At 36.6% G+C, this 18,847-nt stretch overlaps 1 protein-coding gene and 2 pseudogenes across 1 annotated transcript; all 3 read right to left on the reverse strand.

Moving 5' to 3' along the window:
• Positions 1-466: 466 nt before the first annotated feature.
• On the reverse strand, positions 467-988 carry LOC149026406 (polygalacturonase-1 non-catalytic subunit beta pseudogene; annotated as a pseudogene).
• An 11,578-nt stretch (positions 989-12,566) lies between these two features.
• Positions 12,567-13,810, reverse strand: LOC149026407 (NDR1/HIN1-like protein 1). Its single transcript, XM_089143317.1, has one exon. The coding sequence runs from the start codon at positions 13,576-13,578 to the stop codon at positions 12,964-12,966; it is 615 nt and encodes a 204-aa protein (XP_088999443.1). The 5' UTR covers positions 13,579-13,810; the 3' UTR covers positions 12,567-12,963.
• Positions 13,811-16,889: 3,079 nt separating this feature from the next.
• LOC149026408 (putative aspartic proteinase GIP2 pseudogene) lies at positions 16,890-18,510 on the reverse strand (annotated as a pseudogene).
• Positions 18,511-18,847: the final 337 nt, after the last annotated feature.

Genomic DNA, 18,847 nt, shown 5'->3' on the forward strand with positions numbered 1-18,847 from the left:
ATTTCATTTTCATTTATCTAATGACAGAATATATCTATAGAATCGATCTGCGTGTGAGATGTACATATCATGGATATATCTATCCAAATTATTGTATTCTTACCCCGGAGGGCTGACAATTTGGATAAGGTTGGCCTCTCCAATCAATGGAGCTATATGAGAGAAGCTATTAAGACATTTGGAGAAAGTAACTGATCTTCTCAAAAGAGTAATTCAAATATGAGGAGGAAATTGACCAACAGAATTTATTTTATGAAACTCAAAGGACATATATAATAAGCAAGCCAGTTCAGATATTTATTTATCCTTCAAATAGTATTAGTAGTTACATGGATTACAATAGAATTGGAAATGTTTCTCACTCTAGATTTCTTGTCAAGATCACTCCGTTCTTGTGTATCCAATGACAAACTTCAATTAGGCTCGGCCCAAAACCCAACAGCTCAAAAGCAAGGTGTTTTGGATTTCAAGTTGATGTATCGTAATGACATGCCATGATCATATGATCTACTTTCCTCTTAGCATGTATATCTACTTCATATAATTTTACTTTCTGAAAAATATGACAATAATAGACTTGAAATGGGAATGGTAGGCTATGACATAAAGCTGGTGGTTTGGATAGGTTTCCATATTTGAGTTTCACAACTCCAATTGTGACATTTCCATACGATCCTTCGATGTTTCCAGTAGTCCACATGTTTACACGCTGTCCTATTTCCTTGACAACATAATCAACAAGATCCTTAGCCGAAGTTACACAAGCGTATTGCTTACCTCTTATGGAATCTTCTTGACATACTTCCAGAGCAGCCTGAATATATTGATCCATCTCAAATCCATCCACCACACCAAAAAGCTTCTTTAACTCCTCAGTCTTAGCAAAAGAAAATGAGATTTTTGATGTTATTGATCGTGGCAAGAACGATACATATGAAAATGGATCCCTCAAATCAGGGACTGAAATAAATCTTCCCTCCTTCACCATTGATTCTCAAAAGTAGGGTAAACCTCCTTGAGTAGCAACTGGCACGGGCAATTGATTTCTATTCATGTATTTCAAGGGAATGATGAGATTTTTCCACTGAGATATTGGTGGTACAATTGAGTTGTTTGATGCTTTCTTTTGCTATTGCATTGATAGAGCATGCAACATTAGCCACCTTACAGAAAGAAGGTAGGTGGGAAGCCAATTTATTTTTCTCTATAAACTTTACATACATTGTTGTTTGATGGGCATTCAATGGAGAAACCTTAGCAACTAACCATTGTGGAGGGCGTGATGTACCAATATGCTCTTTCCAGTATTGTGAGAAGGCATTTTGAGCTTCAGAAACCTACAATTTCATCGGATAAAAAATACATCAATATGTAACACAAAATGTGAACCATTAATTATAATAACTAGGTTAAAATCAATGAACAACGGAAAGCATTGTTTTTCTTACATTTAAATAATGTCATGTCAGAAAACCAACGAACAATATAGGATGTATCATGGTGGAACTAAAATAGGAACAATATGACTATGATTTGTTGAATGGAAGAGATTTTTCAACTTATATAGGGGAAATTTGTACATGTGTAGAGGCTTGTAGGTCTTCTCCCAGTATTCGATAATTTCCATATTTTAAATAGAAGAAAAAAAAAGTTTAACAATACAAGAAAACAATCATCATTAAATAGAGACGAATATTCGATCTACTCTCTCTATATAGGGATTTCTCTATATAGGGAAATTGAATACTTTTTAGGTGCACCAGAAATATAACATTCCATGTTCCAATGCACCAAAAAAATGGAGCTTTGTTTTTCAGCTCATCCAATTTCACTGGCAAAAGGTTCACATGAATCACATATATATTGAGGACTTTGCTAATGCTAAAAATTTCGACTCCATCCAATAAACCATTTGTATATACACCATAAATAACGTTGAATTACCTCTCAACATTTATAGACATGCATGAAGAAAAAAATTCTTATCTTTCCGTTGATAATTCAAATATCTATTCCACTATAAAATTAATGGAAAATTTCAAGTTTACATCGGCTTTGTAATTGTCAATGCTAACTTTCAATTTCAATTTATTCTCTCAATCCAATTTTTCCCTTTTTTTTCTTCTCTAATAAGGAATTTATGTAGAGTTTAATATTATTGTTAAGGAAAAATTACATATAGATTTCTTTGCAAATTGCAATCAATTATATATACTATATTTGAAAAAAATCATTTACAAATGTTCTCTTAGTGCTACTGCAGAGCTTTTAATTCTTAACAGTAAGAGACATATGTAATTGATTTTCTTTTCAGGAATAGTAAATATAATTAATTTTTTATTTGCCTTATTGTTAAAAATAAGTTTCAATAATTATTCATTAAATAAGGGATGTATGACCAAAAATTGTAGAGATAACCCAACCCACAATATCTTGAACTTGAACAAATGAAAAATCTTTCACTCAAAAAAAAATATCATCTATAATATTGTCTTCTCGAAATGAAAATTACAAATGCAAATAAAAATATTATCAAGAAAAGCATGCTTGAAAAAAGGGACTTAAACCTTTTGACACTAAAAGTGCTCTAAGGTCAAAATTTGACCAAGATTGAGCTGGTCCGCACAACAAGATAAAGCTTTTTTTAAGCTTATGATCAAGGTCAAGGTTTTGAAAATTCTGGCCCCACCCGACTTTACACCAATTCAAAAGTTGCTGCCTTGAAATTTACTTTCTTTCTTTTTCTTCTTCTTCTTTTTCTTTCTTTCTTTTCTTCTTTTTTTTTTTAAGCCAAACATTTCTGAGGACATAATAACTTCCCATGTGACTGGATCATAGAATATTTCAAGTTACCATTTTAAGAACCATTTAGTAAAGTTTTAAATCAAGATGTGTGACCGTACATAGAAGGAGGGATCAAGAACTTGGACATATAATCCTGAAAAATGGACATGAGAAAAATTAGGCATGGCAGAGGCATCAAAATTGTGATTCGAACAAATTTTGACCATAGATTATATACGATATTTCAATATGTAGTTAAATTAAAATATTTTCAATTTGAAATCAAAGGACGAAAAGAATTTTCTTTTGTTTTTTTTGTGGCTTTTGGATGAGTAGTGTTGAGGATATAGATCATTATCTACCTTCAAAATAATGTTAAATATTCTACATGGTGATTGTATGTTATAAGCCTTTAACCCAATCATCTTAATCGTTTCAGATATTTTTCCAACTCTCAATTCAGGAATTTAACCATGACCAAGGAAGAAATAAAAAATAAAAGATAAAATGAAAAAAGACATTTTGTCCGAAATTTAACTAATGACCTACCTACGTATGTAACTATTCCTTCAACTAATTTCGGCTGATTCGGCCTTCTGTATCGGATTCTTCAGTACAGCCGTCAATCAAGAAGAGTAGCATTTTGGCTTGAGATTCGTGGATTGATGATACCTCACCTTTGCCTTTACATGCAAGCCAAGGAAATTTCTTTTCTTTTGTGAAACAAGCTTAGAGATGAGGTAGCCGCTGTTGTCTTTTAACTTTACTACTTTTTTTGGGATTAAAACCAGTTTTGAAGTTGAAATGAAGGCCTTCATACAATGTTTGGAATGGGCAAAAAAAAAAATGGAGGTGCAGAGGCTATGGTTGAATATTTGAATGTGATTTAGTGGTTGTAGTGATAGTGATACAGCAAAGGAAAATCCCCTAGATCATCCTACAATGATGGAGATAAAATCATTCTTAGCCAGCATTGTTTGGAAAATTTCCTATTGCTATAGAGAAAATAATAATTAAGGCTACTAATTTCTTGGTAAATAAGGTTGTGAGATTGGGACATTCAGAGGTTAATTCGCCCTAGACAACATCTATAAAGTGTGAACAAGATTTCAAGGCATTTGGACATTCTTGGTTCAGATTCTAGTTTCTTTTCTCTTGTTTATTTGTGAGTAGGAATATGTGAGGTTGGGTGTATTGGAGGCAACTAATGTTGCAGGTATGAGATTTGGTTCATACCCCTATTCAACTCTTTCCCTATCTTGGCAATAATATCTTAATTTAACCAAGATCATCCATTAGCAATATTTTCATCTTCTCAACTCAAAAGAAACCAGATCATTATTTATCATTAAAGTAGTACGAGTAGCAACATGTAGTACAAACAATAATGGAAATGGAAAAATCGTCAGCCTAGATTCTTTGTCCAAACTATTCCATTTTCGTTTATCCAATGACAAACTTCAATTAGGCCCGGTTGAAAACCCAACAGCTTAAAAGCAAGATGGTTTGGATCCCAAGTTGATGTATCATAATGACATGCCATGATTGCGTGGTTCACTTTCCTCCGAGCACGTATATCGACTTCATATAGTTTTACTTTCTGAAAAACATGACAATAGTAGACTTGAAATGGGAACGGTAGACTATGACACAAGGCAGGTGGTACAGATAGGTTTCTGTAAATGAGTTTCACAGCTGCAATTGTGACATTTTCATATGATCCTTCGACGTTTTCAGTACTCCACATGTTTAAATGGTGCCCTAGTTTCTTAACAACATAATCGACAAGGTCCTCAGCTGAATTTACACAGGTGCATTGCTCACCTCGTATAGGACCTCTTTGACATACACTTAGAGTACCTTGAATGTATTTATCCATCACTGTTCCATCCACCACACCAAAAAGCTTCTTCAATTCCTTGGTTTGAGCAAAGGAAAATGGGATTTTAGATGCTATAGATCGTGGCAAAAATGATTTATATGAAAATGGATCCCTTAGATCAGGCACTGGAATAAAACTTCCCTCTTTCACCATTGATTCCCAAAAATAAGGTAATCCTCCTTGGCTAGCAACTGATAAAGACATTTTGTTTTTTATTATCTCATATTTCAACTTGAGATCGTTCCACTGGGCTATTGGTGGTAGGATTGAGTAGTTTGATGCTTTCTGCACTAGTGCATTGGTAGAACATGCAATATTAGCCTCTTTGCAAAAAGAATGTAGGTGGGAAGCCAATTCATTTTCCTCTATAAACTTCATATACATTGCTATTTGATGGGCATTTAATGGAGAAACCTTTGCAACTAACCAATGTGGAGGGTGTGGCCTACCAATATGCTCTTCCCAAAATTGTGAGAAGGCATTTTCAGCTTCAGAAACCTACAATTTCATTATACGAAAAAAAAATGTATCAATATGAACAGCAAAATAAGAACTACTAATTACGAAGATGAAATGAATGAGCAATGAAAAGCATTCTTTCTCTTACTTTTAAGAATGCTACTGTCAGAAGTCCAAACAATAATATAAGATGCGTCATGGTGAAACTAAGATGCGAACGGAAAAACTAAGGTTGGTTGAATAGAAGAGATTTTTCTAACTTATATGGAGGAAGATATTGTAATAAAGGATGATATGTTATAGTGGGAAAGCAATCTTAATCTCATCCCTTCACCAAAAAAGAAAAAATCTTAATCTCATTCCATTCCATTCCCCACCCCAAGTTTTAAAAAGAGAAAATTCGTCCAAATTTCAAAATAAGAGTTGAAATAGTCCACGACATCTATTTACATAGTCACATGACGAGTTTTGGTTTATGCTACATCGCCTTTGATCAACAAATCCAAGACTGGAGGCCTAATTGTCATTACAATTGTGGATTTAATAAATGAATAGAAGGAGGGGGGAGAGAGAGATGAACCCTAATAGTGAAGCTGATCAAATTATTTTCGAGTAAAAGGAATGGCGACCGTTTAACTTCTTCAAGCATTTCTTGAAACAAACCAAAATTTACCCAGGAACTCTTATAAATGAACAGAGGGAGAATTCATTCCCACGATCCCCATAGATCCATAACAGTAAAGACGCCAAATTTAGGGACTACGTTTGACAGATTCAAATGCATGATAAAGAAAGTTGTTCTTTCAATGATCTTAACCATCAAAACATTACATTATCTCTGGGAACTAAACTGAGAAGGTTGATTAGTTCTCAGGTGTTCGATCCGCACTTCCGATGTCCATCAACATTTACAAATGTCCAAACTTTATAATTATTCTTACCAAAAAAAAAAAAAAAAAAACTATTAAACAAATAAAAAAGATAATTTTCAAATGGATCCCTGAGATTTGGTCCATGTCATTTTTAGTCCAAAAAAATGGACACTTTGCATCTGTTTTCCTTGAGGTATTCAATAAGATCAATTAAGGATAATTTGTGATTTTTATGACCAAAATACCCTCACATCTATTCTTAATACAAAACTACATTTTTCCCAAAAAAAAAAAAAATCCTCAATTCTCTCTTATCTCCTTCATCGTCTTCATCTTCGGTCCTCGCCGCCAGCTCTGCTTTTTTCTTTACAGAATCTTAATAAAGTAGACAAACAAGCAAATCTATACTTGTAAGTAAATGATGAACGAGTACAAAGGCAGAGTTGTAAGAGTCTCTTCGTTTATATCTTCCCAGTGATCGAATCCTCATTTCTTCTCTTCACTGTTAGTGAGTATGTCTTCAAGTATATGATCCTACTTCTCTTCCACTTACAGAGTTGGATTGGTTCAGACACACGTTTGATTCAATTATTACAGAGTTGGATTGGTCCACAGCAAAGCTTCAAAGATATTTCAGTTAATAAATTCGGATAATCTCAAATGACAGTTTTTTTTTTTTTAATATTCAAATGACGCGAAACTATTTAAGTATACTTTTGCCAAATAAGTGTTTGACCAATGTGTCACGCATATAGACTTCAAATTATATATCCCTCCCTATACCCTAAAATTCATATCCGACCCATCAGGTTGAGAATCTCTTAATCTAGTTATTGGTTGTTAAGGTTAACTGCTCTTGGAATAACGACTTTTTTTTATTCTTAACAAGAAATTAATAAATAAATAAATAACGACAGTTTTTCCGCTCTCACGTGAGATATTTTTTAAAATTTTTTTAACCAGAAACTCGGAAAGGAAAAAAATAATAAAAAATCGACCCTAGACCTAGAATTTTTTTTTTGGGTAAAGGACCTAGAATAAACCAGACCATCGGAAAAGACTAATCCGCAGGTGCAGACACTAGCTGGTTCATGTAATCGCCTCTCTCTTCTAGTCTTCTTATTCCTTTGTGAAATGACCGCTCCACCCTTTCTCCACCTACCTAGCATCGTAGGCGCATGCTGCTTCCAGCTGGCATGCGTAAGTAAGAGCTTTCACCCGTAGCTGACGTGGTGGCTAGATATATATAAGACAAGTTCAAAAGCACACAGAAATGCCGGACCCACCCACCTGTCTTGACAAGTGAGCAAATCAAACACAGGTTTAATTTCTCTTAATTTCCTTATATATGAAATTCTTTTTTCGTTTTTAGTTTTCCTGATTCTCCCGAGACCCACGAGGCCACGAGTCTCAAAACCTTGTTCGCTTCTTCCATAGTAGTTCCTTTCTCTTTCTGTTTCCTCTGCTTTGGTCATTTGCGTTCTGTGCATTGACGTTTCTTGGTATTAGCTTCCAATCCAAGTCGATAGGAAATGAGAAAGCAGATTATGGATTATGCAGACGCAGACGTAGACGTGCCTCTCATGGTTTGATTTCCAATCTTTGGTTTCATCAAGAACTGAAACCCACGTACGTACGCCAACCACTCTCCTTCCTTGTTGATCTTTATTCTTGAATCAAAATTTGATCCATCCAGTACTCACTCAAATCTCCACCATGGACCCTTCGGAAATCCCTGCAGCCGGTAGCCCATCACCGCCGAAGAAGGAGAAGGAGCTTCAACCCCAAAGCCCTAAACATTCGCCGCTCAAGGTTTCCAAAGATTCCTACAAGATCAAGAAACCGCCGCTGCCGCCACGGCCACTCCCACCGCCGCCGCCACTGTCACCAGGCCAGCTGGTAATTCGCACAAATGCTAGCGACTTCATGCCACTAGTCCAAGGACTCACTGGTCTTGATACAGCTCCTACTCTCTCATCATCAGGGCCAACGTCGTCGGCACATTTCAGTAGTGGGGCGAACGTTGTTGTTCCGCCGTCGGCACATTTCAGTAGTGGTGCTGGTGCTAATGTTGTTGTTCCGCCGGCGGCACATTCCGGCAGCATTGAAACCTCTAGTGGCAGTAACAGCCCTTATTCTGAAGAGGAGGAATCAAGAAACGATATATAGTAATTGAGGTGGTATGAGAAGGTATATATGCTAGACCCTGCAGTGTGGGGCGCAAAGTGAGTTACGTACTCTTTCGATCGAGCTATAGTAGTCTTATTCTTTGGATAAAAGGTAGGTAAGGTGATAAAGGGAGACTCCGCAATGGCTGTGACACCATAAAACAGTTTAGAGAGACAGAGAGAGAGATTTTTATATATAGGAATGGATGGGGTCATGAGTTTAATTGCATGAGCTAGCGAGTACTGGAATTGATTAATGCATATATGGTTCTCGATCTTTTAGTCTCAATTATCAGATAATTAAGATGAGTAGAAGCGATATATCGACAAGTTCTTGATGATTAGCTATTCTTACCAAATCAATTCAGCTGCTCAAGGACAAAAAACAGAGATGTTATCAGAGATGCAACTTTCGTTATTGCCACTCACACAAAAAACAAAAACAAAAAGTAAAAAAGTCTAATCGTTGCCAAACCTGTTCTGGAACACTTACCAAAAAAAAACCTGTTCTGGAACACGATATTAGATGTTTAGGCTGACGGATATGATTACACTCTCAGTGTATGTTTCTAACGAATCTGGATCAATTTCTACATTAGAACCATTCTATAGAATCGATCTGCATGTGGGATGTACGTATCATGGATATATCTATCCAAATTGTTCTATTCTACCCTTGAGGGCTGACAATTAGGACAAGGTTTGGCTCTGCAATCAATGGATCGAGCTATATATATGAGAGAAGCTAATAGGACATTTGGAGAAAGTAACTGATCTTCTCCAAAGAGTAATTCAAGTATGAGTAGGAAATTGACCTACAAAATTTATATTATGAAACTCAAAGGACATAAATAATAAGCAAGCCAATTCAGATTTTTATTTATCCTTCAAATAGTATTAGTAGTTACATGGATTACAATAGAATTGGAAATGTTTCTCACTCTAGATTCCTTGTCAAGACCAACTCCATTCTTGTTTATCCAATGACAAACTTCAATTAGGCCTGGCCCAAAACCCAACAGCTCAAAAGCAAGGTGTTTTGGATTCCAAGTTGATGTATCATAATGACATGCCATGATCATATGATCTACTTTCCTCTTAGAATGTATATCTACTTCATATAACTTTACTTTCTGAAAAATATGACAATAATAGACTTGAAATGGGAATGGAAGGCTATGACATAAAGCTGGTGGTTTGGATAGGTTTCCATAAATGAGTTTCACAACTCCAATTGTGACATTTCCATAAGATCCTTCAACGTTTCCAGTAGTCCACATGTTTGCACGCTGTCCTATTTCCCTGATAACATAATCAACAAGATCCTCAGCTGAAGTTACACAAGCGTATTGCTCATCTCTTATGGAATCTTCTTGACATGCGTCCAGAGTACCCAATAGTATTGATCCATCTCAGATCCATCCACCACACCAAAAAGCTTCTTTAACTCCTCAGTCTTAGCAAAAGAAAATGGGATTTTTGATGCTATTGATCGTGGCAAGAACGATGTATATGAAAATGGATCCCTCAAATTAGGGACTGAAATCAATCTCCCCTCCTTCACCATTGATTCTCGAAAGTAGGGTAAACCTCCTTGGGTAGCAACTGGCACAGGCAATTGATTTCTTTTTATGTATTTCAAGTCAGTGATGAGAATTTTCCACTGAGATATTGGCGGTAGGATTGAGTCGTTTGATGCTTTCTTTGCTAGTGCATTGATAGAGCATGCAACATTAGCCTCTTTACAGAAAGAAGGTAGGTGGGAAGCCAATTTATGTTTCTCTATAAACTTTACATACATTGTTGTTTGATGGGCATTCAATGGAGAAACCTTAGCAACTAACCATTGTGGAGGGCGTGACGCACCAATATGCTCTTCCCAGTATTGTAAGAAGGCATTTTTAGCTTCAAAAACCTACAATTTCATCAGATGAAAAATACATTAATATGGAACATAAAATGAGAACCACTAATTATGATAACTAGGTTAAAATCAATGACAAACAGAAAGCATTGTTTTTCTTACATTTAAACATGCCTGCTATCGAAGGCCAACCAACAATATAGGATGTATCATGGTGGAACTAAAATAGGAACAAGATGACTATGATTGTTGAATGGAATAGATTTTTCAACTTATATAGGGGAAAATTGTGATAAAGTAGGGATATACATGTGTAGTGGCTTGTAGGTCTTCTCCAAGTATTCCATAATTTCCCTATTTTTCCTTTTGAAAATAGAAAAACAAAAAAATGGGGATTTAACATTAGCTCCACTTCAAATATATACCATATTATATATATATGATACAACCTCTATATATATATATATATATATATTTTTTTTTTTTTTTTTGTCAGGGTTATCTAGTCGGGGGATGGAAATAGGAAATTGAATATTACCTCCACTTCTTAGGTGCACCAGTAATAAAACATTCCACATTCCATTAATGCACCCAAAAAATTGAGCTTTGTTTTTCAACTCATCCAATTTCACTAGCAAAAGGTTCACATTCTGAGGACTTTGCTATCTCAACATTTCAACTCCATCCAATGAACCATTTGTATATATGGACCATATAATAATGTTGAATTACCTCTCAACGTGTATAGACATACGTGAAGAAAAAAATTTCTTCTTTCCGTTGATAATTCAAATATCTATTCCACTATAAAATCAATGGAAAAAAATCATGTTTAGTCGATCAGCTTTGTAATTGTCAATGTTAACTTTCAATTCAGATTCATTCTCTCAATCAATTTTTTCCTATTTTCTTTTCTTATCCAATAAGGAATTTATGTAGAGCTTAACATTATTGTTAAAGGCAAGCTTCAATACCTTATTCATTAATTAAGGTATGTATGACCAAAAATTGTAGAGATAACCCAACCCAAAATATCTTGAACTTGAACATATAAAAAATCTTTCACCGAAAAAAAAAATTCATATACAGCATTGTCTTCTCGAAATGAAAATTACAAATGAAAATAAAAATATGTTATTAAGAAAAGCATACTTGAAAAAAGGGGTTTAAACCTTCTGACACTAAAGAGGTCTTAGATCAAAACGTCAAGAAATATATAAAGATCCTAAGCTAAGAGTGTTTGACCTAGATTGGGCTGGTCCACAAAACAAAATAAAGCTTTGTTTAAGCTTAGGATCAAGGACAAGGTTTTAAAAATCCTGACCCAACCCTACTTCACATCAATTAACAAGTTGCTGTCGTGAAATTTCCTTTGCTTTTTTTTTTTCTTTCTTTCCTAATAAAGATATAAAGATCCTAAGCTAAACATTTCTGAGGACATAATTATTTCCCGTGTGGTTGGCTCGTAAAACATTTCAAGTTACCATTTTAGGAACCATTTAACAAAGTTCAAAATTAAAATGTGTGACCGTGCATGGAAGGAGGGATCGAGAACTTGGACATATAATCATAACCAAATGGACATGAGAAAAATTAGGCATGACGACAGAGACATCAAAATTGTGATTCAAATAAATTTTGACCACAGATTATATAAGATATTTCAATATGTGGTAACATTAAAATATTTTCAATTTGAAATCAAAGGACCAAAACAAATTTACTTTTTATTTTATTTTGTTGGCGGGCTTCTGATGATATAGCAGATAGATACCAAATTTTGCCATATGTAAATGTATTGATGAGTAGTATTGAGGATACAGCAGATAGATCATTATCTACCTTCAAAATAGTAGTATTAAGTAGTCTACATGGTGATTGTACGGTATAAGCCTTTAACCCAATCATCTTATCATCTTGATAGTTCCTTTCAGATCAGAAATTAACCACGACCAAGGAAGGAAAGAAAAGAAAGAAGAAAAAAAAACCTTTTGCCCCAAATTTAACTAATGACCTACGCATATATGTAACCATCCCTTGAACTAATTTCTGCTGATTCGGTCTTCTGTATCGGATTCTTCAGTACAGCCCTCAATCAAGAACAGTAGGCATTTCGGCTTGCGATATGTGGATTGACACCTAACCTTTACATTTACATGCAAGCCAGGGAATCCTTCTTTTTGTTTCTGGTGAAACAAGCCAGGGTTCGATCTTGTGTGCGAAGGATCGAGCGATGCACAATGGATAGACACGATACGTATTAATTATAATAAAATCCCAATCAGCAAGGGACGCTTGACGGGGAAGGATGAATCCGATTCTCCATTCACTCATCAAAAGACAGCTTTTAAACTTGAGACGACTTAGCATTGATGCGATACCCATATCAATTTTGTGGTCTACTACCTACCTTTTAGACTAAAGAAAAGAGGGAGATGAGAAATGAGTGAGTGAGCTAGCTAGCTTGCTAAAGGAACAGTATGGGAGAAGCAACCAGGTTCCTTAATTTACTACTGTTTTTAAGTAACAAAGTTTCATTCATGTTAAAGTACTCCATCTCTACATTCTCATTGCTAGCAGATAACAACATTGATGTCTCCTCCAAAGGAAAATCCAAAACCCAGTGAGTCATGACTTGGGCGGTCTGACAAGACCTACCAGTTTTGTCATTGGATTACAGTGCATGCTGCAAATTTTTAAGAAGATGATACGAGTTTTTTTGAACTCTTGCAAATTACATTGATTATTCTCGTCAATGGCCACGTACATAATCATCCACGAGGAAAAGGGCCATCACCCATTTTTCCATATTCAAACTTAAAATGGAAAAAGACCATCACATATTATTACTTACTGGAAACTGAAAACTGAAAACGGCTAGCACCCTACTTAACCAGAAGAAGAAGCAATCAAACAGATTAAAACGAAGCTAGCTTATACATCAACCTTGCAAGCTGGGCTGCCAAGCAAAGGCACCTGACCAGAACAACCCTCCTTGAAGCCAACCAGCATTTCACATTTCACGTAAGCCCCGTACCTCCTACTCCTAAAAACTCCAGCCTTCCACCTTATCTCCCCCAGTAACACCAACCGCAGTGCCACCACCCCATAAGTCTCATCCACCACCAGCCCGTTTGTTGTAACCGTCGACACCGGAACGCCGTCTCCTCCTCCCAAAATCGGCGACACCACGGCTGTGCTATGGCGTTCCAGGTATAGCGGTGGTAGCCCAACTGCCGGCGTTATGGCCTGGTCGTGATAATAGACGTATGAAGAGAGGCGGTCGCAGTAGAGCGAGACTCGGCTGTTGGGGTTGTGAATGATGATGGTGAACTGCATGGTGGTGCATATGAATGAAGGTTTGGACATGTTGAGGTCGTAAATGGATGCACCCACAACCGCGAAGTGAGGCTTGTGGGGACGATAGACAAGCCACACGGTTAGAGCTGTTACTCCGGATAGGAAGAGGAAGACACCCACGAAGGTCCAGAGTGAAAGGCTGGAGTTGCTTCGTGAATGGCCCTTGCAGTACTTGATTTGTTGTTCCATGACAGAAGAAATTAAGGTGGTTTAGGGTTTAGAGAGAGAGAGAGAGAGAGAGAGAGAGAGAGAGAGAGAGAGAGAGAGAGAGAGAGACGGAGAAGCTCTCTAGCTAGGAGGAATTCAGAAGGGTTGTGGCGTGTGGAAGTAATAGCAAACGAAAGAGCACGTATGGGAGTGAAAACACTGATGAAGAGGAAGAATCTCTAACCACTTGGAAGAAAAGGAGAGAAGATGAGGAAACTACTCTCATGCTTCTCTTTCTCATCCAAATAAATTCCTTTTATTTCCGTTTATTCCTTTGTCTCACCTCTTTTTTTTTATTTTAATTTGAATTTGATATTCCATTTGATTTCTGGCCAAAAAATATATTGTATTAAATTGAAGAAATTTCAAGTACATTTCAAAATGTAGTATAGATCACCCTTTGTTAAGAGAGAATAATGTGCTCTATTGATGTCCCACAACCCACTAAGTAATAGTGGGTTGTTAAGGTACTACCAAAAAAAAAATAGTGGGTTGTTAGGGTCTGTTTGGCTACATGAATCCAAATATTTGAAATGAAATAAAATTTCAAGTCTATGAATTCATGGTTTAAAAAATTAATTGTTTGGTTAGCTTTAAATCTCTCAAAGTTCAGAGAATTCCGTTGGATTACTCCACATGAATCTGCACCTTTCATCCATTTCATACTCATGAAATCCATGGATTTCACCCAATATCCAAAAATGACTTAATTCACATTTTTAGGCAAAAAAAAAAAAAAAAAAAGAGAGAAGGAAAATCCCTACATTTCATGAACCCAGTAATGTTTTACAACCAAATAAGTATAAATCTCTAATTAATGAATGAAATCTCTAGACACATCTTTACTAGGTTTAAAATTGTAAGCTAATCTAAACTCTAAAATATATGGTGAAAAGCATAGATGGTAAAGTTACCATTTTCAGGGGTGAAAATGCCCTCACAAATCAAAAAATGGTATCAAGGCCAATTTGGCATAACATGGGGTGTCTATATTTTTTTGTCTACTTAAAATTTTCCCTATTAAATTTGGAAGAAAAGTTTTGATTAAAAATTAAAAATTGGAGGAAAAGTAGCTTTATTAATAAAAATTACTATAAAATTTTCCCTATAAAATTTGGAGGAAAGCTTTGAAAAAAAAAAATAATTTGGAGGAAATGTAGTTTTTATTAATAAAATTCACTATAAAATTCAAGCAATTTCATTTTCCTTTTTTCAAATTGCAACAGAGAAGCGGATTTTTATTTGCAGCAGCGGCTGCCCCCTGCTGCCAACGGCCAAGATTTAGCCAAATAAATCTGACGGTTATAAAAAAATATGCAAATATATATTCATAAATATAAAATTTTATTTTACATCCAAAGGTTTAAAACTTCCGAAATTTACAAATCAAGTCCTACGTCTTTGACATCCTCGACGACGGAGACTTCATTGTCGACCATAACCAAACCAACTAAGATCTTGCTTCCGTCATGAAGAGTTCCGAGTAAAGATTTCCATCTCAAGTTCCTTACAGAGCATGAATCGGTGATCTGACTCCGACTACTTTGTCGGTTTCTATAGATCTCAGCCCGATTTGGTTAGAAGCATCAAACGCGAGCTTGTTCTTCCTCCACCTCTCAGAGACGAAGCAGAACACAGAGAGAAGGAAAATTGCAGGTTTGAGATCTGTAAAGATCTTAGTTTGTATTTGAACGAATATTTTTTATCTGTTACAGTTTTACAAATCCATTAATCTCTGTCTTTCTTCTTTCCTTTCGGTTTCTCATGATTACATTTGATTTTCCCAAATTTTCGTCACCCCGAAAAAGTGCTAAACAAGCACGAGAGCTTTGATGTCGGAGATATTTAGGATTTTTCTTAAAAAAAAGGATAAAAATTAAGTAAAACCCATAAAGAATCTTGATGCCGGCACTCTTTGTTCTTTGCGCATGATCGTGCAATTGACTGTTTTTTTTTTTTTCTAATTTACCGATCTTCTCTACTAACTCCGGCACAGTTCTTCCCTGGTTTCTTCTTTTTTTTTTTTTTTTTCGAAAATCAAAACCTAGAGCGGATGTGATCTCCTCAAAATTCCACCCTGCTTTTCTAGCAAATCTGAAACTGGTCTGCCTTGAGAAGCAGAGCATCTAACACTGCTTGACTATCTAACAAAATCATATCTTCTTCGGAAAACAGAGGCTGATACCTGAACAATTTATTCCACCTCAGTTTCATTCCACCCACCTTCATTTAACTGTTCCGATCGGTTTCAGATACCCTTCCACCCACTTGGGAAGTTTCCCATGGAAATCGGCCAGGAATGTCGAGTACGATTCGACGATGAAGGCGACAAAGAAGAGTATGAATTTCTTCGTCTTCTATCGACGGCCGCGTCTTTTCAGAACTCAACCCACCTGGGTGTTCGTTTATGGTCGCGATGAAGTCTGCGTCGTCGAAGATGTAAGAGTTAGTACTTGATTTTGTAAATTTCAAAAGTTTTAAACCTTTAAATGTAAAATAAAAATTTTATATCCAAACATATATCTATACACTTTGTTTTTATAACCGTCAGATTTATTTGGTCAAATCTTGACCGTTGGAGCAGCGGGCAGCCGCTGCTGCAATTAAAATTTGGAGGAAAAGTAGCTTTATTAATAAAAATCACTATAAAATTTTCCCTATAAAATTTGGAGGAAAGCTTTGAAAAAAAAAAATAATAATTTGGAGGAAATGTAGTTTTTATTAATAAAATTCACTATAAAATTCAAGCAATTTCATTTTCCTTTTTTCAAATTGCAACAGAGAAGCATGATGGAAAGGAACAGAGATATATCAATCAGTGAAACAGAGAAGCATGATGGAAAGGAAATTGCAATAGCCTTTGAAATATCAATTATATGGATTTAGCATATTCCTAAATCCTCATGAGGTGAAGTAATGCCTTGGCATCTTCCTGGAAGCTCCAATTAAATATGATAAGCTTGCTGGTTGTTGTAATCCCAAAAGCACGAATTGTGTGATCACCAAAAAATGCACTCTGTGGAAGAGTTCTGGCCCATTCGTTTGTGTGGATCTGAAAGGAAGGGAAGAGTGCATAATGAATAACAGGGCTTTTGCATACAGCACATTGTTGTCAGACATAATAACTAGTTGAGTTTCGGAGAGTCAAATTTCAATCTCATTGATGGAATTTTTTGTGTTATGTTCAATCACTACTGATGCTCAAGAGAAGGTATTTCCACTTTGGTGTCTGCACTTGTTTGTCTAAAATAAAAACTAGATCGAAAGAAGGTAATGTATTTCAAAAGAAAAGATAGAAAGAAGGTAATGTATTTCAAAAGAAAAGATGGAAAGAAGGAAATGTATTTCAAAAGAAAGCTGCATTTCCTTATTATTCTACACTGATGCTAGAATCTCTTGGATTTCAGACGTTGGATGTGAAGTTGAAATTGCCACAGTTTGTCTGGCGCAACAATAGGGAGGAAGTAAAGCCAAGCTTTGATGAAACCAGATCAAACTGCAACAGGTTGTCTTCCAATTGATGCCCCCCAATCACAACTGAAGTTCTGGGCCTTTTTCCCCCATCCACAAAACCAAGACATAGCACATCCTTCTTCACACTTACCATCGAGTTGGCCCCAAAGATCCTCCAGAACACATTCTCACTGTCCAACACTAGATCTACCGTGGGCACTGCTGGTCCCACCCGGGTACTTGTAATGCCCTGAGAGCTGAAGCAAGTCTCAAATAGTGCCACAGATGCAACCCTCTTGATCTTCATCGACGCTGCCTTTTTTATGAAAGCACTGGTAAAGGCCTTATAGATAGATGTTTCCAGAGTTGTGTAATTTGCCATTGTGCTGATCTTGGTGCCACCATAACCATCTTTGTCAAAGGACAACAAGGACGCGTTGATGGGGATGGCTGTGCCATCGATTTTGATGGATTTCACTCCAATGAAGTACTCATCAGAGGGTTCACCCTCCGTGTAAACTGGTGCTGTGCTGACCGGATTAACGAGGAGTGGAGTGTACATAAGTGATTTGGAGAGATCAACATGGTTGGGTAAGAAAGCATAAGGTCCATTGCCAAAGAACATGACCCCCTTGGCAGCTGTTGAAGATGGCAAACAGATAGCGAACTTATGGGCAATCTTGAACTTGGATGTGAGCTGTGTGTGCAATGCTGTATCAGTTCTTGCTAGACCTAGCATTCCCTGAGCTCCTTTTGCCAGGCCTTCCAAGAGGAATGTAGCTCCACAGGTGATGGGGAATCTGCGCATATATGCAAGATGCCCTGGATTCGATCCATCAGTGGACCGTACAGCGACGACATCCTCGCCTATCCCTGCTGCCAAGACACTATCAGCTAGAGGGTTCTCGGCGATGACACCACAGGTGTTTTTGGTGCATCCAGGCCGACGAGGTCCATTGCAACCAATGCAGCTGTTAACCTTGACGAGCTTGCATTTTGTGGAGCCACAGTGGATTGGGTGGTATGTTGATGACACATAGCCGTGGTCACAGTCAACCCAGAGGTATTGGCCAGCGAGATTAACAACCAAATCCACAGAGATGAGGGGGGTTCTTGTTTTGATGGTGGTAACATACTGAAGGGTCTTGGCATCCTTGGTCACTGGCAGGAGCATTTCTTTGGGATTTTTCGCATCTAAGATAGAAAAGAGACACAGAAAGAGTGAGCATAACAAGATGGGTTGCAAAGAAGAAGCCATCCCTGGGTAGTGAGCTGAAGAGGAGATCTAGATCACAGTTGCCTTGTTGAATACACCCGCTAGCTAATTAAGTCTTTAAATAGGAAACTCAGTGTAATAAAGCTGAGAGGGCGAAGCTGTGTAGAAACCCACGTCATTTTAAAATAATGAACTCATTGGTCGAATTTAAGTAATCGACCAACCCAGGTCTTCTTTAAATACGGGACCAAATTAAGTCTCTAGAGAAATGCTTAGGAGCCAAAGCTAGCTCTCTGCTGGAGTGTATTCATTTTCGCCCATCTGGTGACCCAAGAACATATACAGACTAGTGAGCCGACCAAGGTCAACTTTTCTCAGTGAAGTCCATGAGAACCCAGAGAAGAATCTGTAATGAAATGAAATTCAGGATTGGCAGGCTTTGCTGACTCAACTTTTGGAAATTTAAAATGTGCATGACAGCCTGGATAATAAGAACAATTATTTGCATTAAAAACTCGTTGGTGCATAAACGTATATATTCTTGTTATAATGACAAGACAAAGATTACAAAGTTGCCTTTCC

This window comes from Hakea prostrata, chromosome 2 (genome assembly GCF_041222555.1).
Source record: "Hakea prostrata isolate BN-2017 chromosome 2, UWA_Hpros_2, whole genome shotgun sequence".
NCBI lineage: Eukaryota > Viridiplantae > Streptophyta > Magnoliopsida > Proteales > Proteaceae > Hakea > Hakea prostrata.